At 34.5% G+C, this 22,497-nt stretch overlaps 1 protein-coding gene across 10 annotated transcripts in view; it reads right to left on the bottom strand.

The window, feature by feature from the left end:
* Nucleotides 1-22,497, bottom strand: part of LOC119068226 (disks large homolog 1-like) — a 141,102-nt gene that overhangs the window by 30,634 nt on the left and 87,971 nt on the right. For 5 of the 10 annotated variants that reach the window (XM_037171724.1, XM_037171723.1, XM_037171725.1 and 2 more), the window contains 4 exons: nt 6,850-6,935; nt 2,496-2,883; nt 1,812-2,099; nt 320-490 (listed from right to left, as the gene is read on the bottom strand). In XM_037171724.1, coding sequence (XP_037027619.1) covers nt 320-490; nt 1,812-2,099; nt 2,496-2,883; nt 6,850-6,935 — 933 coding nt within the window. Of the gene's footprint in view, nt 1-319; nt 491-1,811; nt 2,100-2,495; nt 2,884-6,849; nt 6,936-11,405; nt 11,518-16,720; nt 17,285-22,497 lie in introns of those variants that run through there. The other 5 variants (XM_037171731.1, XM_037171732.1, XM_037171730.1 and 2 more) reach the window with 5 other exon arrangements.

Raw genomic sequence — 22,497 nt, 5'->3', positions numbered from 1 at the left:
GTCGAAGTCGATAGATGTTTTGAATTTAGATAATCTGTCTTCCGGACAGGTACAGTAACTATCGAAATTATTTGGTCAGATCTTTAATGAAATTTTGTCACAGAAAATAAACATTCACCAGAGCTATTCAAAAGGCATCGATTGCCTAACTGGTCACATAATTAATAGATTTGTTGTACCGTGTGTAATGTGTAAATAATTTCTATAATGATGACACCCTCACCGTAATTTTCTTATGGTCTAATTGTACTTAAAGGAACATTTCGTTTAATATATTACATAAGAAGAAAACCCCTCTCATAAACGCAGTAAAACTTACCGTGATTAGAGCGAAACGTGCTGCCCAAATTTGTTGAGGAAGACGTTGACTCCTTTTCACTGCTACTATTGTGGTATGGTGAGCTTTCTATTTGATGTGGGGTGTGATTTTTCTTTGGGGCGACTGTCACGTACTCAACTCTGTCTAGTGTATTGTTGTTATCGATGTGAGCTGTGTGTTGAAGATGTGGATTTGAAAATGGTTGGTAATTAGATTTTTGGGATTTAATTATTTTACGCAGATAACGTTGTATAAGATGTTTAGACAATAAACTCAATAACAGATTTTATCGAATTCGGATCGTTGTATTGGTATTCAGCAATTGACAATTGCTCGGTCTGCTGTATGTTTTGGAGGTGAAGAGGTGTGGTTGAAACTCTACCAATTTCAAATTTAACGCTGAGTAATATTAAGATGAGGTACATTTTTCAAATAAACAAACATTACTCATTTGTTATTCATCCTGAAGAGCAAATACGTGATAGCAGGGACATGCCACTAATTGCAAAATGTAGTGGAGCATAAATTCTTCAAAACCATTAATGATCGAACTCAATACGATGATAAAAAAGAGACGCTAATAGGCGAAGAGCCTGGGTAAAAGTACAACCAATGAGACGTTAGGTTTCTTCTAGCTTTCGAACTTTCGAACTTTCGAACGCAAAATTCGCAGAACAGATGTTTCTCCTGATGGTATAATTATGTGGCATTGGTATGGGTTTTGAACCTTGTGATCTTATGAGAGAATGATAAGCATACAGGCTTCAGGACCTAGAGTTTACGAGTTTATCTTGTACAAACTAAACAAATTCTCCACAAATTCAATTCGGCATGAACTGCAAAAGCATCCGCAGGCATTATTCGTGCTCGACGGTATTAAATGGTTTGATAAATGTAATGCGGTCCATTTCAACTGATTTAAACCCCGTAAATTATTTTATCAGCGTATTTTTACGTCAATATCAAATACGATTTCAAAATTATATTTACGTGTAGGTGGACTAGGTTTGGTCTGGTTTTGATTTTTTTTTAAATCAACTTGCGTAGGAATTGAAGTTATACTCGAAAAAGGCTGTGATATCGTTGTCTTATTACTAAACATTCGTCTGTTACAATGTATTATGCCTCCTCTTCGGCAATAATGTGGATATAGAAACAAGTGATGGATTTGGGAACGTAACATAAATATCGCTAATGAAAATTGCCGTCGAAGTTTTTCGACTAAAAATTCATTAGGTGTACAGAAATGTGTCGGTAAGATATTCGTAACTTTTCGTTAAAATTAATGTTCGAGTAAACTATAGAGCGAATGTAACCCTTACCTTTTGCAGAGAAACCCATCAATAAATTTATATCAATAAAAATGCTTTTCGGTGTATTATGCTCGATGTGTTTGGATATCGGTTATTTTATGTAAAAAGTGTTTTATACGTTACGGAGAGAAGAGACGAGAATCAACAACAACAAACAAAAAAACGTGAAAATAACATACCATTTTCACCGCACACATCATCAGCATCCAAGTGATTAGGCAAACTTCCACAAAATTTGTTTCGGTCCTTTTTGCTAACACACAATGGAGCCATCATTAGTTTGGTGGCCGTATTAACAGGACATGATTCAGCTGTATTTTCATCATGTTGCTGCTGCTGATGATGATGATGGTGGTGGTGGTGGTGCTCGTAAATGGCATTGGATTTTCCATTTTCACTTTTTCGTTTATTATTTGGCGTATTACACGAACCATTTGGTATTTCATCATTTTCATTGCACAGATCGCCTATATAACATTAAATACGGTGTTAGGTGGCGGTGGTATATTATGATTATTACGAAGAAGAATCGTGATGTTGAGGAAGGTGCTGTATAAGGGATGGAATGTGCAAAAAGAAATCGGTTTTTGTGCTGCTCTTATGCTTAATCTAAGATACTTAATCAAATCATTATCACAAACAACAACAACAACAAAAAATGTTTTTTGATGTACTTTCATGGAAGAGTGGTGTTGGATGTAGAGAATTGGGTTATGTGGATGAAAAGGATTTTTTCTGTCCATTCGTTTTTATGATTTTGTAATATAAAGTGCTATGCATGGTGGTGATTATATGGATTATGGGGACTTAAGGAGTCCGATGAAAATAACAACGAAAAAAGAAAGAAATGAAATTAATTTTACCTGACGACCTAGTTCTTCGTCCAGATAATCCTTTGCCAGAATGCCGGGACACATTTGATCCCATATTAATATCCGTTTCACCACTGGCACAACTCTGCTTGATTATTTCTTTATTTTTTTCATTTTTCCCGATTAAACTAGCAGCATTTGTCTTTTCAGTTGACTTGCTTAAACCATTTAATCTTTTCTTATCAGAATCATTAACATTCTGTAATGCTACTATAGTAGTGCCGCCGATGCTGCTGCTGCCGTTGATATGCTCCCTGTTGTTGGTGTTCGGAATTTCTGGGTTAAATTTATCAACGTTCCTATGTGGTGCTTCCGAATAATGTAAATGAGAATAATTTTGCAGAGATGCAAGACGCCGTACTAACGCCAGCAACACTTGCTGAAACATAAATAATTTGTTACTGTACAAGAGGGTAAATAGAAAATGTGGATTTTGTGAATTTGTTTTAGATTTCGGTGAACGCTTCTGTATATTGCTATCAGGAACAGTCTTTAATTGGATTTTGTTAGAAAGTTCTTTTTTCATATTATGAATGCGCATACATCGTGAAATATAGTTCGTGATGTTTGTGATGCACGGGAATCGAGTTTCAAACATTCCAATGAGGGTTGAAGCTAACGAAAACAACAAAAACCCTACACAATTTGAATGGTAGGATTTTGTATAAGATGCTACACATTTCCTTAACCGAATTTTACTCCAGCATGGTGGCTCTTGATTATTTTGCTATAGATTAATTGAAGCAACTAAACTAATGCTTAAGTCACCGAGTTATGTACACGTTATAAAATAGTACATTTCGTACCTAGGACTAATAGTCTTTTTTAGCACGTGAGAAGTTTCCAGACAGAGCCGAGGTACAGTGAACGACATCTCAAATGTCTCACTGTCATTTTTTTCAGAGAATGTCATTGTGAATTTGCAATGACACAATAAAATTCTCAGAAAAATTTGGCAGTGAGACATTTGAGATGTCGTTCACGTCGTTCACTGTAGTTACATAAAATACGATTACATGTTGAGTGCGTCGAAAACATGAAAAGTACGGTTGTGGACGAATGTAGCGTAGCGAGCGAAGTGAGGGCGACAAACAAAAGTGACCACTTCGTTCGGGCTACAATTCGCGAAATTCTCCAAAAAAATATACCGTCCACAACAGATACGTAAGCAACTATTGAAAATCAATTACACAAATGTGGGAAATGTGTAAAAAACGTACAGCTGAGAAATTTGTTTCGGAAAACGTTTAAATCCGTCAAAAATTCAATCTATATCTACTGCATACGTTGAGAATGATTTCAATATTTTAACTGAAAAATGATTTTTTTTATTAAAATTCTAAATAATATATTCCACACCGTGACCCAGCTTTCAACTGATAATTGGAGTCCATATTTCGTTGATTAATAAATATTTTAGATTCAGTGAATTTATTTTTCCTCGTTATTTGATACCAATCCTATTAAATTCTTATTATGAGGATTATTGTTTCAATTGGATTTTCATAAATCGTTTCGAGAATTCATAATATTTCCATCGAAGGTGCAACGTATTTGGAGGTATAATTCAAATTCTGAAATATGTTTCAGCACTTTCAGCATTATAATGGTGGTTCGTTTGATTTTGCGGAAATAGGATTTGAAGTAAACAAATTGCATACTATCCGACTAGTCGTTTTTGTACTTGAACATCTTTTGCCTTCTAACAAAGAAATATTCCTTCGAAGGGTGGCTCGATTTAGGTCTAGAATCGAATTGATTGCTGCTTCAGACAATAATATTTTTGAACAACGAAGGCGCTGTATACACCAAACCTCCAACAGTCGACTTAACATGTCATTGAGGTGATGCGACACGTTGTTTCAATATAATCATGTCAAAGCAAAAGTGACAAAGAAATAACCAACTGACATATCTGTTGATTTTATATTGTTGAGTTAGGCAACATATTGGTAAACCCACCCAACAACATTTAAGAATTTAAGTTCCTTAAAAAGGACTTTATCGATGCATAGACATAGGTAATACGACGTATAGTCTTAATTTGTATTTGTAGTGCAACTTGCAATCAATTCATTTTTCTTATACCTTGATCTTGGATATGATGGAAATGCAATTGAAATGCTATTGATAGAAGACATTTTAAGGAATTATGCCACATAATATGAAGCCGAAACATCAGACCCGAAATGGTATTGTAGGTATGCAGGCGATGATCGAAATGTTTTTTGAAGAGCAATAACAGACTTTTTTACAATTTTTTTTTTCATACAACGCCCGAAGACCTTTTTGAGCCAGTCGACTATGTGAACCATAAACTTTTATAATAAATATTTCAGTTGGTTGATGGTGAATTAAAGCTTTTACCATATCGAAACTTTGTAAGAAGTTTGCTCCCGACCACCTTTCAACGATAATCATTCCGTAAAGAGAAACGAAATAAATAACGTTGCAGTACACTTACTGAGCATACATCGTTAGACAAATAGTATGTTGTGTTACAAGTATTGTAATGTTGATTTTTTCAGCATTAGACCCAAGTTTTCCTTACGAGCGGAGCGAGTAAGGAAAATTGGGTCGTGTGCTGAAAAAATCTCATTACAATACGTGTAACACATCATGCTTTGTGCCAACCGAGAATTGAAATAGACAAATGTCCAAAAAATCATAATTTTCATTGTAAACAATCACTCTTCAAATTTGATCGATCACATTGCTTTGCATTTTATGGAACGAATGCTGTAATAACTCATACAAATTCCATAACAACACTGCTTTGAGTGTTGAAATATCCCATCAAACGGGTGCTGAAATAAGTCACTTTACAACACTAAAATGAGTGCTGAAAAGAGTCGTATTTCAATTCTCGGTGGCACAAAACAAATTAAAAATACCAAACAAAAAAAAAACGAAAAATTTACGGGACATTTCAATTCGGATTATCGCATCAAAATGTTTTTTTTTCGTTTTTTTTTCGTTTTTTTTTGTTGTTGTTTGTAAAACATTTCACTGGAAACGAAAATATATGGGCAGGATTAATTGATTATATAAAAAATTCAAACAAACATATCAGGGTGAAAATTAAGTTGCTTTTTTTCTGTGATTCACTGATATGAATTAATTTATGACAGACTTTCTGTTCGCGAAATGTATTTACCAATTTAACTATGCACCATTTACCGAACGGTATTACATTAAAATGACATTGTAGGATTTAATCATTTGATTGTATACACAAGCAGCTTTACGGCTCAAAAGGAACTCGTTTGTTATGGCATGAAATATAAATTTTACTTCATTATTATGGCTCTTTTGATCGGTATTCAAATTAAAAGCTCTTTTAAGAGAAACGTTTTGAATTTTTTCTTTCAACTCTCTTTCGCTTCATCGAAAATTAAGCGGAAAAGTTTGGTCTCTAAAATGGAAGTTTAAGAGGCATGGATACTTAGCTGAAATTAGAGTATACATTTGGGCGTTTCGCATTGTATTTTCACTAATATCTTTTTACAAAAATCCTTGTTGAAAAATGCAAGCATTTTCTCAGTGATGGTTACAAATAAATCAATTTTTTATTGAAATCTTAAGAATCAGGAGTCGTTTATGCAACCGAGTGATAAGTGCTTTTTGAGGACGTGGAATTGTCACACGAGGCCGCGATTGAATCAGGCAGTGGCTAACCTGCCTAAGCCCGAAAATTGCCAATCCATTTTGAGCACTTGGTTGTGCTTCGTGGAAGTCAAATATTAACTAAATGTTCATCGGTTAAATGGCCTAAAAAAATGTAATGACTGCTTTGTATAGAGTTTTTTTCCGGAACCATTGGTTTGGTAGAAGATGAAGAAGGCTAAAGAGCCTAAACAACAAATTGAAAAAGTAGAGGTCTGAATATATTATATAATTAGTCGAGAAATGTTCCCAATATCAAGGAGTTTTAATGATGGAACTCCCTGAGTGTCGGATTCAATTTCTACAAAAGTTCAGCAAATTGCCTCATCAAAAACAACGAATTTCTTTAATAATAACTCCACGAAGATCACGCTATAGACTCCTTCGAGATCACGGGCTGCACACTCTGTGAATAGCAGCATTTAAAAAATGAAGAACAGCATGAATAGCGTCAAGCCCGTGTTCGAGATTATCACGAGGACAGTGACAGCTAAATTTTCTCACACATCAACTGAGAAGTGGACGTTTAGTACACTAAAAAATTTTAGTGTCGTCCGTTGAAAATATTTCAATCAAAATGTTCGATTGGAATGAAACATTCTGTAGATTAACTTGTAATTTTGACGATGGCCGACTTTGCAAATGTCCTTTTACTGAATGTGATGTTAAATTTAATTACCTTTTGATCGGTCGAATCACAATATTTACAGTCAGAGTCCAGTTGCGTTAGAGATAAGCTGTTTGTAACGGCTAGAACCTGATCACCTGAAAAATAAAGAATAAAATACAATTGCCAATTCAAGAAAATTGCAGTGAATTTAAGTCGCAACAACAAAAGTTTACAGCATACATAAATAGCTTAAGCCGGCTTATATATACCCTTTTGATATTTGCTTTGTGTCTGACGTCCGTACCCATTCAGACGTTTATTTGCTTTCAATCCAAAAATGTATTGCATATGGTAAAAGCAAGTTGTCCCGTGAGAATTCCAGCAATAAAGGAAAAATTAAGTGGAATCTAAATTGCTTCAAAGTGTAAGAACTACGAAAAACAATTTGTAATGCATTGCATGTACCTACTATATACATAGAACGATTACTGCTCCGCAAATGTTGCACGCATAACAACTAAGGCATGGACACTTTATTGTGAGACTCAAACCGAGGGATGTCGTAATAAATGTTTATCAAAATAAACAGATAGTATCGGCCTAAATGGATTAAATAAACTGTGCGGAGAAGTGAGTCACTCCTCGGCTCGAATACACTTATTTTCTAAGTACTTCCTTTTGAAGCCAAACTGGCCCGTTGTAGGTGGGAATCTTTCTATTTTCGAACGCAGGAAATTTGGGATAGTTATCTCAACGATTCACCTTAAGACAACTGACATAAGACACTCTTATGTTTATAGTATAAGTCTACAATACCAAAGGTCGTTTCTGTTTTAGATTTATGCACCTTACACCACAATTTCGTCAGTAATCAGAGTTGACCCTTTATTCATAACAGCATTACATTCATCCAGCCACCGTAAAAGTCGAAAAGTAATTTCAGATTAAATAATAAGTTTATTAGCCTGGTGCGGTATTCTAGTGTGTGGACAGATAAAATGCTAAAAATTTAATTAGGCGAACTTACAAAGAATAAAATCAGAGAAAAACAGCTTCGAAAAACTTTGAAAAAGAGCTCTTTACCTTAATTTACACTGTAAAACCTGCATCATTAAATGTGTGTCGATAAATCAGCCCTGAACTATTGTTAAATAATTAATTTGTTAACTCTAAGGGATGTTGAAAATGTTCAGTCTAATTGTAATGGGACGTTGACTTCTTTTGAAAAATTTGTACTTTCATTGACATAGTCGAGACATTTTTCCGTACATCGTAACCACTCGTTCCAATTGGAACTGTGTACACGTAATAATATTATTGAATTACAAGGTTTTTAATCTACTTTGAAATTCATATCATGTTTTAGTTCGGTGTGTACGTTCAGCTTACAACCATTCGGATTGGCATATTTAGCTTCATATATCGTAGACATATGCGCTTCTCTGTATATTATAGTTATAACATAGGAATGGTCCTTTATCATCGTAGTATAGTCGTTTACAGTTTGCATCCATATTATTACATTCCACATCAAATTGAACGTTTAATCGATCCGAAATAAAAAGATTTTAATATTCTGAGCACAATCGTTTGATTTTTTTGTGATTTTTTTTTTTGTTGTTGTTATAGTTTATTGGTTCCGTTTCTATTGAACTTTGTGAAAAATGAAAGACACAGGCGAATATCCGGATTCGCGTAGAGGACGTGCGATTTCGGAAACGGAAGCAGAAATGTAGCTTTTTTGGGTGTACATTTCTAAAGAATTTAGATCAATAGAATTAAGATACTCCATAATTAATCACATACGCGCGGTGTTCGGATGTCAAAATTACTTAACTAGAAGAATAATTAAAAAATTACACTTCAGTTCTATGTTGTTGTCTCGTTTTCGCTTATGTGATAATAGTATATTACTTCCGAGGTTCCAAGTTGTGTATTTGATAAGTGGGGTGTTACAGCCCGACCCGAAGGAGAGGGCTGTATTCCCCACTTGTCAAATAACAACTTGGAACCTCGTAAGTACAATGCTTTACGTGATTAGGCAATGTAAATGAAAATGAAACATGCCGTAACACGTAAAATATATATTATTTGTGATATTCCAGTGTTCGTTTCAAGCGAGCATAGCCCTGGTACATTTGCTAATTCGTGGCGAAATAGTTTTTAACATATCTGGTATCGACAATTTTTTTTTTAATAATCTTTATTATCAGGTAACGACTAAAATATTTCAGATATATTTCACATAGTCTACGGATCTTTTTAACGTTGTTAATGTATGATTTTTGTTGTTGTTCAAATTTCGATTCTACATGGCACACAAAACATTGTGGCTACAAGACAATACCGAAAATATTTGTTTTCACATTTTTCCGTCGTCTTTTAATGGTCTACAGACACCCACCGTCTCCATATAAAGTAGCCACTTGAAAGTCATGTCATTTCAGGTTGAATTTGAAACAGGTCGTCAATTCAGGCTTTTGCTTCTCAGGTCAAACTCAGTCTATTCCGAGCCGCGATCAACATCACTCACACGAAAACTTTCACACTTCCTCCATTTCCTGATTAATGGCGCGACATAGTTCATCGAACATCGACATGGTGCGAATGCGACCTACTGTGTACATGTCAAAGGCACTATTCGCTCTAAACAATTAGTCGCTCCACTGTATCAGAATTGGTGATGGTGAGGGGTGTTTTTAATAGTCATAGAGGGAAAAACGTGTGTTTACAGTGAATTAAAACAGAAAAAAACAAACAAGAACCAAAAATAAAAATAAAATAAATTAGAGCGAGAGGATTACTGGATTCTGTTATGCATTATTACGTATATGTAGAAAAATTGTAAATTAAAAAATAATTAAACCGACCGCAACACAACATGCAAAAAAAAAAAAACAAAATTAATGTAGTGCCAAACAAATGTGTACATGCATCAGTATTCAGTGTATGTTTATGGACAATTTCAAAGAAATGCAATCGGTTACACTCATTTGGAACTACACATATTTTTTTTTCATTGATTAGTGTGTATTCAACCGTATCGTAAAAGTTTTATTTTTATGACTTTGTAAACCATTAACCGGTACATACGATGGCAACAAAAACCGAATGATCGAAAATATAAAATTTTGTTTTTTAATCCGTGAATGTTTGTTGAAACGGAATCGAAAAATATGGATCGTAATAAATGGGAGTAGATTTATCCATGCAAATATCCAATTTGTATTTTTAATATAAAATTTTAATTTTGAATCAATTTTTGTTTCGATTTCCAGAATAAATTTTGTCGCTTATTACAAATTCAGATCATTTTATGTTTATCAGGCTTTTGGTATTACAAAATTTATTTAAAAATTTAACGTAATCATCTGTACACAATCTCATTGATTAATGATTGCAGACTTAACTTTTTTGTGCACGTGTGGGATTGGAAGAACAAACAGAAGACTGAAACATAACATTTCAGGAACAGTTCTCGACAATGATGTCAAGAATAAGCGATGAGTTCTAGATCCTCGTTAGCGAAATGTATAGTTTATCTTATAAACAAACGAAGTAGTAGTATTTTACATGACTAGGAATAAAAAGATGAAAAGTAGAGTTTTCGTGTAAGTTTTGTTGATCCGAGGCGAAGCCGACCTGCTTAGGCTGAAAAAAGGGCTTAATCGTGCATCTTTCGAGATGCACGAATATTTGCCTAAGCAGGTCCACTATAGGGACGGAAAGTCCATTTTCCCTCCCTAGTAAAGGAAACAGATATTTCCTAACTAGTGTTGAAATATCATGATTTCGTCGCTTATTTCTGTTTCACTGTTTCATCCCTGGTTCGTGCTGGAAACCTCTCATTCGCTAAAAAAGCATTTTAGCATTCGTTAGGAAAATAATTATTAGTGACTTTGTAGTAGATGCTTTGCACTTTTTATTTTGACGAGTTGGAAGACATGGGCAGCATAAATATTTGGATATTAGGCGTATTTAATGTCAACTCTCATTGTCACACCAAATTTGTCACTTTCAACATTTGATTTCAAGCTAATAATAATTTACTTACATAAAGAACGTTTACTCAATTTTCGATTTTTTACCTCATATGTCTATACGATATTTCATTTCAAAACGAGAAAACAGACGTGGGAGAATGATAAATTCCCCCATCAGCTTCAGCTATGTTTTGTTTCACTGTTCAAGTAAAAAAAAACATTTCTTCATGTGACACAAAAAACTGATTGAACAAATCTTTCTTTCTCGCTGGAGGGTCGATCGTCAACATTGAAGTCAACGCTTCCATATCCACGAGTCTGAAATCATACCTTCTTATCTTACAATATGTTTAACGTGAAAAAATGAATTGACACCAGTCGGAAATGTAAGCGAATGATGAAATCTATTTTGTGACGAGTAAGGTATTGTGTCTAACAACATTTTATTTCATTTTCAATTTACAGTTAATGTCAACCCAAATCGTGCTTTACCAGCTGGTCCTATCATACAATCACTCTGCTTTTACGGATAAGGTTTTACCAATACCACTCGCACGCCTGTGACTATGAAATCCTTTCCCTGTTTCAATCTTCAATTAATCCAAATAATTACTAAGAAAAAAAAATTGAAACTAATGTTACCACAATGATGTACTAGGATGACAGTCTCATTTGTGAAGCATATCTGTACACATAAACATTTTAAACTTGATGGTTGAATCATTTTGATAAAAAAAAGACAACAATTGCTCAGACAAAAAGTCCCAAAGCTTAAAAGAAACTACGTTTTGTATGATTCAGGAGATTTTTGTTTAACAACTGTGACATGCTATGCTTTGAATATAAATTAACCTCTAAATAAGAAGCGTAAAATTAAACCAAGAAGAACGTAAAGTTTTATGGTGGAATCTCAACAGACCAAACATTAAATTGGAATGGTTGTGTATATGTTCCATAGTTTCCTTTTTTGTTTTATAAACAACCATAGCTTAAGCCCTTTGGCAAGTGACATTTTGAAGCATAACTCCACATTTAAAATCCAGAGATACAGTTCCGTGGCAGTTCGGTATCAGTTCAATTTACCCGACATTCAATTGTTTTAATGTGAAGTTACACCACTCTAGTTCTTTGTGTGTTGTCTTTATTGAGAAAAACGTTGCAACTCCGTGATAAATGAATTTTTAGGGACATGATTAGACTTTGTAACGAGATTCACATAACGTTTTATGCAACGTAGGCATCGAAAGTGTGACGATTTTACACGTTATGATGCTGAGTTGAAACCTGACCTGGTAGTTTTGATTGAAACCAGGTTCAAGTTCGTTTAGGCTTGTTTCTAAAATTGCCTGACCGCTCTGGAATTTCAGGTAATACTGGTTTTTGAGCGCGGTTGACTATTCCGAGCTTTTGAAAAGTCATTTACAGTTGACAATCAGCAGCAGATGATTAGCCGTTTTAAAAGGTCTGAGTTTTTAAATTGGATGCTGCATTCATCACTGAAAAAGGTATACTTTTTCCGCTCTTTTTCCGTTACTTCAGTTACTTCTGAAATGAAACGACCAATTTGCCAAATATGTTAGCACATCAAATATTACAATCCGATCATCAATTCATATGACTTACACATTTTTAATTCCAATAAATGGATGGAAATTGAAAATATTAAATAGGTAGATAGGTACGCAATTACATATTCACTGCAAAGCTCCCGAATCGAATAAATTCATGTACATTTCGGCTTAATTAATGAGTTTCAATTTTGCAATGATTTATTTAAAAGCAAACAAAATAAGGAAAAATTAAACCAAAAATTTATTCATTTTATGGTAGGTATGCGTGCAAGAGAGAAAGTGGGCGAGAGAGAAGCAAGCATCCAACGGGTATAAACATGATATGGATGTTGTATTATACCTTCGTGTTATACATATCCAAAAATTTGTTTACAAAAAACTCATTCACTTCTGAAAATTTGCATTTTGTGTGTAAACACATAGCTACAATACAAACAGAAAGAGAGAAAGAGTAGGAGAGAGAGAAAAAAAACATTAAATTCATTTAACGTAGTCATGGAACCGTACATCATAATAATTCATTACACTTTTCATGACTAATGTGTCTACTCTTACGCGACAATTTTTGACATTGACGTTAAAAAATGGTATTATATGTGGCTGGTGCGGCGGTAATTTGTGCAAACATTTCGTAACAATGGAATGCATAATTATTGGAAACGGAAATAGTTTGAACAAAAAGAATACAATTCCATCGAAATTTAACCCATCACATGTATTTTCACAGTCCTGTACGTCGCGACGTAGCTATTAGGTTTACTGTACGGTTTGCCACTTTAATTCCGAAAGAGGAATAAGAGCGGGGGTTTACTATAACAAATACACTAAAAATAGTCTTTCCTTCTATCTGTCTGTACATGAAGAGCATGCCCGGAGTAAATCTAGACCGATCTTAAGTTTTCTTTTTGCTGAAAATAATTCGAAGTTGCGGGCTTAATTTCAAAGATAAGAAAATCGCTTGATTTAAGTATGATTGATAAAGTTCCATTAAGGAGGAATTTTTCAAACAAATATGCAGAAGAATCAACTGAAAAACAGTTAATAGAGTAGAGAATGAAAGAACAGGCCGATAGACCAATCAGGGAAAATATGTTAATAAATATGAGTTCACGGGATCATAATTACTTGGATTTAGAGTAAGTCCTGCTAGAGTTTCTGCACGTAATTGAGTAGATTTTAACCTATTGCAACAGTATTTTTTCTTCGAAAGCTAAATGAAGACTGAAAAGTAGGTGAGAAAATGTGAAAATTGTAGATTTAATAGAATTCTAAATCTTATGGTTTTAGATTAGAAGTGAAAAAAAAGAGTTTTCCGAGCAGAGACGGATTTGACATATTATTATGCAAATCATGCTAGACCTATGAAGAACGCGTTCGTGTGGGGCAAACGACGCGGCGCTTTGTAATATTTTAGTCGGTTTTTAATCCTAAATTCATTCATGCTCATGCTACAGCAACAGCACATCCACTCGGTCGTTTAACAATGTCTTCATTAGACGCAAACTAAATGAAGCTATAGCATGATAGAGTGACGCCAATCACTTTCTTGTAACATAATAACAGCAGCGACATGAATTTTCAGTAACATGTAGCATGAGTGCGTAGAAGTGATTTTTCATATAGGGAGATGATTGATTTATATTGAAACGCATACAGGCAATTGCGTCAGTAGATGTATCCGGATGGGATCGTATATACAGTATATCAGGCATCCGAAATGGATGAAAATAGTCATCACGCGTGACCGACTTCATGAATGATGCAAACTGCTAGTTTTAAGATAGAATTTTGACAGCGATCACACAATTGAAAGATCATTTGGCAATTTTATTGTGATATCGACTTCGATTTTTTACAAATACCACTGTGTACTGTGCCGATTTTTCTTGTCTGTTCCATGACTTGCGTCACGTTAAAGATTCACCGTCCCAAATTAGCCGAAATTAAATTGACTCTGGTTCTTGTAAAATTTGAATTGGATGTCTTAATCGAAAACCTATTTGGAACACCTGACCGGGCTATCTGTCGTTTATATTAAGTGTCACGTATAGAAATATATTCAGTAAGTGGCTATTTTGCTGGAACCATGGACTATATTATTTTGTCTTTAGTTTGATGATTGCATTTAGAATTTAATGAAAACCACTATTTCCACTATCTGGGTGAACATTGTGCACAGCCACATAGTTTTGGTGATTATATTCATTAAGTTCACTATGAACAAACATGTACGTTAATATACTCGATGGATTTAGGATTCAGAACAAAATCTTCTAAAGCGCGCAAGAGTCAGATTCATAATATGAGCGATTATGTAAAGTAACAGCACGGACTGTATACGTATTACGAGTGCAAAATGTTATACCGAAGTGTATTTTTATATGTATAAACGGGTCTGAATTTACGATGGAAAGTGCTCCTTCATTTTATCAGAAAGTTGGGATAGCAGACGCTTAATTTCATTTGAAATTAATCTCTCGAATTTAAATCCTTACACTATAGGAATTCCACTTACAATTATATTTCTCACAGCGAATGCCAAGTCGTCTAACGTATTGTTTGGTTGACGTTGGTCTATTTAATCGTCTCATTTTAATGTAAAGTTTCATATAGCCTGAGAGGTGTAGTTGTGACAATAATACTATTGATTGTGGCATCCACGCATCCAAACGTGATCGTCATTTTCGCACAATGACGGTCTGGAGTTAATCACATGTGATCTATGTCAAGATATAATATTATCAAACTTTTGTTGTTTATGTTAACTATATAAACAACGTTACAAACGATTTTCTGTTCCTTTTTTCACCTCCACACCCAGCCAAATATGTCTATCAGACTTTGAAGTACTAGATTTCGTATTTTATTCAAATAAAATCTCGTACTTCCAGACCAAAACATCATTTACGGATATGGAAAATTGATACTGAACTTCGAAAGTTTCACCACTTCATACAAATTTACCCCTTACAGCTTCGGTATAACGGAAGTTTTCAATCCTCCAAAGCTTTTCAGAACTTCATCAAAATAGGAAATTCATCGAGTGAACATTAAATAACATCACAGGGACAACAAGGGACTATGTGAAAAAACCTAATAGCTTCCCTTTCCACTACAAACGCAAGCGACAATCGTTGTTAGAAATTGAAACTACTCGAAATTTTATTACGCAAAATCAATAATTAAAATGAAAAATGTGCAAACGAAAATGTACTGATTTAATATTGGAATGCAATCAATCAATCAATCAAACGACCGATGATAGCATGATTGTATTTTGATGATACGGATAAAGGTAGCAATAAAAATTTATTACCGGAAAATCGGATGTTATGTACAACCATTCGCTTATTAAGATGGTACTTTGCACTACACTACAAAATGCACAATAAATATATTCGCTTAATTTATTCGTAATTCTATTTCCATCCAAACGAATCTGAGAGCGCAACTGAATTGGGTACATTTCGGAATGGTGACTCAATAACGTGAAATTTTCTACTTGTAAATTTATGAAAGCAATGGAAATTATGAATGCCATCACATTTACAATTAATGTATTCCAGAGTATATTGGAATTGTATGTCAATCTCTGATTTTTTTTTTCGAATTTAATAAATTCCTCAACGATTATATTATTCGAACGTAAAGCATTATATAGAAGTGCCGACATATTTTCGACATTATCGTCATATTTTTGGCATTACATTCATATTATCTGTGATTTTGGTCGAAATTGAGTGATATATCGGTAAAGTAAAAAAAAGCCTTCTCAAAATCCATTAAATGAAAAAGAAAGATCCGAAATACAAATTGCGTTTACTGGGACTGTAGCTTTCTCAAACTTTATCTAACTTCAATCACTTATAAATCATAAAAATGAAGTTCTCGAGCTCCTTGCACAGAATTCAATTTATTAAATTGCATACCTCGATTCAGTCAAAATTTTCTCCATTTTCCGTATACTTAGTTCTCTTCTTTGCCGAATTTCTTTTCACTGATTTTCTTTTATGAACTCAAAGTTGGTTTATTCTTCAAACATTTGTAAGGTAAATATTTGAACTTTATTAATAAAGGAAGTCAATCCACATGAACTAATCGACACACGTCAAAAATGTATGCTTTTACCATATTAACAAGAACGAAACTTAGTGGGATTAAATTGCTGTTCTCACGGACAACAATGAGGGTTATATCGATCAAACAACTTTTTATTGTTAATGAAATTAGTTCTTAAAATTTATGAATACAATTCCCCGCCCCGACGATTTTCAACATAGTTTCGAAATCGTGGAGTAGGTACGTTTCCATATATTCATCATTCAACAAAAATTTTTGTTTGCAAATTCTTTACAGTTTGAATGGCTAATGAAAAAAAAACGTTACCCATATTGCTAGATTGATTAAAATGTTGAGCCTCTGATGCTATTGATCCTCTCTCGATGTACGATTAATTCAATGTTTATTATTGAAAACACATTCACTAGTTAAACTCACTCGTTGCGTTGGAGAAAAACAGAAACCGCACAATTTAAAGTTCACTGCTTTTCCGTTGATGGAACAGCGTTACACACCAGACACATAGTTTAGCGTTCGTTACTTTAATAACACTGATCAATTAAAAATATTTGAAGAAGAAAGAGAAAAACATCCAAAGCTGAACGATATCGTCCAATTGATTAAGTGCGTATGGAATGCATGCATGGAGCAACCAGCAATACTAATGATTCATCAATCATATGCTATATATCTTTTCACCTAATGTAGATGTAATATGGTTTGAATGTTGTTGTTGTTGTTTTTTTTTTTCTTTATTTATTTATTTCAGATAACAGTTTCGTTATCGGAATGCAAGCGCTATTGAGTAAAAAGTTTACGTCATTACCAAAATTGTTGTACACAGCATTTCGATTTATAACGAACCTTTTTCGATTCAATGAAAAAAAAAGTTTTTATTTTTATAAATAAAGCTTATATGGTAGACATTGGTGCACACTCGCTTATACGTGTGTTGTTGTATAATAGTACACACAGAGAAAAATAAGGGACTAAAGATGCGCCACAAACCCATTTTCGGCAATATGTATCGAAATGGATAGGTTTTAGATTAGACTTGTAGGTAGAGGCTCCTTCTTCACAAGAAGAAATCAAAGATATTTTGCCTTACTTCCACTATCACGCGCATAACAAGCCCATTGGCGGCCAAGGTGCAGTGTTCTCCCCTAGTTTCTTCACCCACTTAATCTATCTAATCTAATCTACTTCCACTCAGGGAATTTAATAGTTTTCAATAAGAATTCATCTAAAGATCTCAGAGCTGATACAACAGAAGGTGCAAGAGTTAAGGTTGGCGCATTAACTTGGAATGGGATGAATCCTGACATTTTTCTAAACCCCAAATGTCAGCCCTTCCAAGGGAATGTGCGCCAGCAATACTCTCTCTAGCAAACAAACTCTCTTAAAAAATCGAATTAGGGTGTAAAATAAGTTTGAGAAACTATGCTTCTTCATAAGGCTTAAAAAGAACAGACTCACGAATCGTAAACAATTGGCAGAGTTTCTCAATCGTTTTTACCACCTTAATAAATTTAGTTTGTTTGCTAGAGAGGGTATTGGCGCCAGCGTTGTTTTGCATACTATTACTATATATGAAATTGTCAATGAGAGTCGCTGGTGAATTTAACAACACTTCATATAACTAAGACAACCCAGATTTAGTCTACTTGCTAAAATCGTCTTTAGCCCTTAAGCGCACTACTGCGGGAAAGTATGTATTGCTATGTCACATAAAAAAAAAATCGAAATCATTGTACGAAAATTTATCTTCAAATCGAAGAAATGCATGTGGATTTAAAAACGTAACTCAGATAAGCCATTCGTTAATTTCTTCAAATGTAGGTTTATCAGCAAGCCTTGAAACATTGATATATCTTTGAAATTTCGTTTTACAAAAAAAAATTGCTTGTTTTCCGTTAGTATAGTGATAAGTACAACTTTACGACACTACAACTGCTGAAATGAAATTCATTTTTAGCAGCGGCGCGATCAAACCGGCGATGGGATGAAATTGATTTCGACACTGGTACTCTAATAAACTTAATAAAAGTCATTTACACATTAGGTATTGACTTGAATCCTACACCAGCTTGGGTTTTTTCCTGCAAGAGAAGTATTATAATTGAGTCTTTGTTCACTGCCGTCATACCATTCTTTCTTTCCGATTTTTTTTTACTAAAAAAATTAAATTACTCATTACGATTACGTTTTTTTTAAGAAGAAAATCAGAAAATTTCGATGAAATGGCTAAACATGATTCAATAATCAATATTGATCCTACCCTCTGTGTAAGTAGCAGAAATTGTACAGTAAGACCATTAAACTTTTACCAGGTGAATAAGGAAAGAGAGGTCTTAATCTAGACAGTAAGTTATACACTGAAGAAACATGACGACTAAAACTAACGGAAATGCAAAACGAGGTAAATGAAAGATTTCAGCATCTAAATATTCTGAAAATAAAATGAAAAACAGCGCGAAAGCTAACCGGCTCTTACAACTTTGATTTTGATGGAAGATCATTTTTGAAACAGCTGGTCATCTACTAACAACAGTTACGGCGAAAGTAAGCGATAAGCCCTACTCAGTCCTACTAGTCGTATGAATCAGAATGTCTGATATAACAAATCCGCCAAAAAACCCTAAAGGGTAAAAGTGTGACGCAAGTCCTTGTTTCTACTTACAAATAACTGATATCGCTGAGGGTGACGCATTTTTCGCATCAACGCAAAAGTGTTATCAACAAAAAATTGAACCAAAAAATTTAAGATAGAAAATTTTAGAAAAAAATTGCGTCACAAGTGGCAGATGATTCAGGACATATTTTTCTCTATTTGAACTATTTTCCTAACAGTAGTTTCCTCAACATCTGCCACTTGTGACGCAATTTTTTTCTAAAATTTTCTATCTTAAAGTTTTTGGTTCAATTTTTTGTTGATAACACTTTTGCGTTGATGCGAAAAATGCGTCACCCTCAGCGATATCAGTTATTTTGTAAGTAGAAACAAGGACTTGCGTCACACTTTTACCCTTTAGGGTTTTTTGGCGGATATCAGTTCTTTTGGAAGTTTAGGTGTAAGGGTACCTAGTTTTGTAAGCAACTCATGTCGACAACAGCTGAAATCCAACAAAAAATTAGATGGAAGTTTGGTAGTGCCAGAGGAATCATCTTTCATCCCAAAATTTAGGAACCAATAACACGAATCCATCGAAAAATCTGATGGAAGTTAGGAAATGCCAGAGAAATCATCTGTCATCCCAAAATTTAGGAACCAGCCTCGGAACACTTCACTTATATCGAAAATAACCGAAATCCATCGAAAAATCCGATGGAAGTTAGGTCGTGCCAGAGAAATCACCTGTCATCCCAAAATTTAGTAACCAACCTCGGAACATCTCACTTATATCGAAAATAACCCAAATCTATGGAAAAATCCGATGGAATTTAGAAAATGCCAGAGAAATCATCTGTCATCCCAAAATTTAGGAACCAACCTCGGAACACCTCACTTATTTCAAAAATAACCCCAATCCATCGAAAAATCCGATGGAAGCTAGGAAGTGCCAGAGGAATCATCTCTCATCCCAAAATTTAGGAACCAACTTTGGAACACCTTAGTTATATCGAAAATATCCCAAATCCATCGAAAAATCCGATGGAAGTTAGGAAGTGCCAGATTATCTCTCATTCCAAAATTTAGGAACCAGCCTTGGAACACCTCACCTATATCGGAAATAACCCAAATCCATCGAAAAATCCAATGGAAGTTAGGAAGTGCCAGAGGAATCATCTGTCAATCCAAAATTTAGGATCCAACCTCGGAACACTTCACTTATATCGAAAATAACCCCAATCCATCGAAAAATCCGATGGAAGGTAGGAAGTGCCAGAGGAATCATCTCTCATCCCGAAATTTAGGAACCAACCTTGGAACACATGATTTATGACGAAAATAACCCAAATCCATCAAAACACTTTTTCCAACATTCATAATTATTAGCTAAAAAAAAATTATTTCTTTTCACACACACACACACAACACACGCTGTTACATGGCATTGTATGGAAACTTCCAGGAGTCCTAGCTCCCAAAAACGCTTGCATACCCCCATTTTTTAAAATCTTATTTTGATCTAGGGCCCGAGATTGACCTATAACCAAAATTTCAGGAAAATCGTAAGAAACGTTTAGGAGTTACGAAATCGTCCTTTTTCATAGGAACTAACTAACTAACTAACTAACGTAGGCGATTTTCATTACATGAAAATTCGAGATTTTGCTTATTTTCATACAAACATCAATATTTCGAAGTTCAATATCTCGGCCAATTTTGAAGCTGTAGTAACGTGTGATAGCTCGTTGAACTCGTATTGATGCCCAGATTCCAAATATCTAAGTTTGGGGGTCATTGGAGTTAAGAGGGAGAACTAAAAAAGTTGCTGTAAATATGCTCCGCCGTCCTCAAAAAATTTTTGTTAAAACATTTTTGGTAGTGGACTTGCGTCACGCCCGCTAACTAACGTGCGGGCATGATAAAGTAAAAGATTTAGAGTCAGACCAAGGCAGCTTATACATACGCAAACGAACAGCTTCTCATAACCTTTTAGAAAGGGTGGGCGTACCGCATTATAATCACTAAATCTGACTAGCAAAATCTTCTTCGGAAAATGTTGTTCTTCGATGGGAAATGTTAACTCGAATACAAGAGTCCATCGTTTAAGCATTGCTTAAAGAAATAACATTATTTGGTTGTCGAACTCCTGCGGGACATCACGGCAAAACGACTGGAATCAACAACTGCTAAGATCGAAACCAAACATGAAACATTCGAATGGTATCCACGTCAATGAACACTTGGCAAACAAGTTTGGAATGGGGAATGGTCTCGGTTGGATGGTTGATCGTTACGCTCATCATTTAGTTGCTGATTCCGAATGGACATCCCGGACTATTGTGAAAGTGGATTCACCAATCAATCGTTTTCTTTCCCACATCATGAACCGTCCGATCATTTCTAGCCGACCGATTGCTTCGACTGGATTCTTGATCGTTGTGCTCATCATAATAGCTGCTGAACTCCGAATAGGACATCCCGGGCTGATGTAGTGTGATTCAATTGTTTGTCATTAGCAATCGTTTAATATGTTGCTTGCTGTGTTTAATGTTGGTAATCCGATTGTAAAATGTTTAATGATTTTTGTCGTTCAAACCATACGATAAATAAATAAAAATCACTAAATCTATTACTTTTTATGTTTAAAGTTTCGCAATATGTCTGACCAAGACAGGTCTCTAGCAATATCACACCCATTGTTTTCAAAATTAGGAGTCCAGAAATCGTACAGTGTCCGCTTGTAAATTTCATTATTTTAGAAGTGTATGAATACAGTGTAATGAAATTTACAAGCGGACACTGTACGATTTTTGGCCTCCCAATTTTGTAAACAATTGGTGTGATATTGCTAGAGAGCTGCCTTGGTCAGACACATTCTGAAACTTTAAACATAAAAAGTAATAGATTTAATGGTTATAATGCGGTACGCCCACCCTTTCTAAAAGGTTATGAGAAGCTGTTCGTTTGCGTTTGTCGCACACGTTCAAGTATACGTTTAAAAGCTGATGCTAAAATTTTAAAGCGTCACAACTTATTAATCCCGAGCGGATCTGTAAACCAATTATCAATAACAATCGCAAAAAGTTATCAATGAAACGACAAATTTTGTCTCTGTGTGTATGTAGACTACATTTTATGAGACAAAGTGCATAAATAAACTAAATAAATATAAAATGGAAATAGATTTTCTTCATTGTTTATGACCGACCTATAAATGCAATGTATAAAATTTCAGAGAGATTTAATTACAATTGATACTCACTCATGCCTGCTCATTTAAATGCAGCAAAAGCAATCTATATAGAATGGAACGGGCTCAATATACTAAATAAATCGGCTCTGCCATTATAACATAATGTTTAGAAAAAACTTTTAGCGTCGATATTTTGTGAACTCGAGCACTTTGTTATAATTTTAAATGTGAAATTTCGTCGGTCGTGCTAATAATCATTGGGTCGATTAAAATTTATTTTGCTTTTGCTGGGTTGAAAAA

This window comes from Bradysia coprophila (genome assembly GCF_014529535.1).
Source record: "Bradysia coprophila strain Holo2 chromosome X unlocalized genomic scaffold, BU_Bcop_v1 contig_173, whole genome shotgun sequence".
In the NCBI taxonomy this organism is placed as follows: domain Eukaryota; kingdom Metazoa; phylum Arthropoda; class Insecta; order Diptera; family Sciaridae; genus Bradysia; species Bradysia coprophila.
Note: the sequence above shows the minus strand (reverse complement) of the source record. Positions and strands in the feature narration are given on the sequence as shown.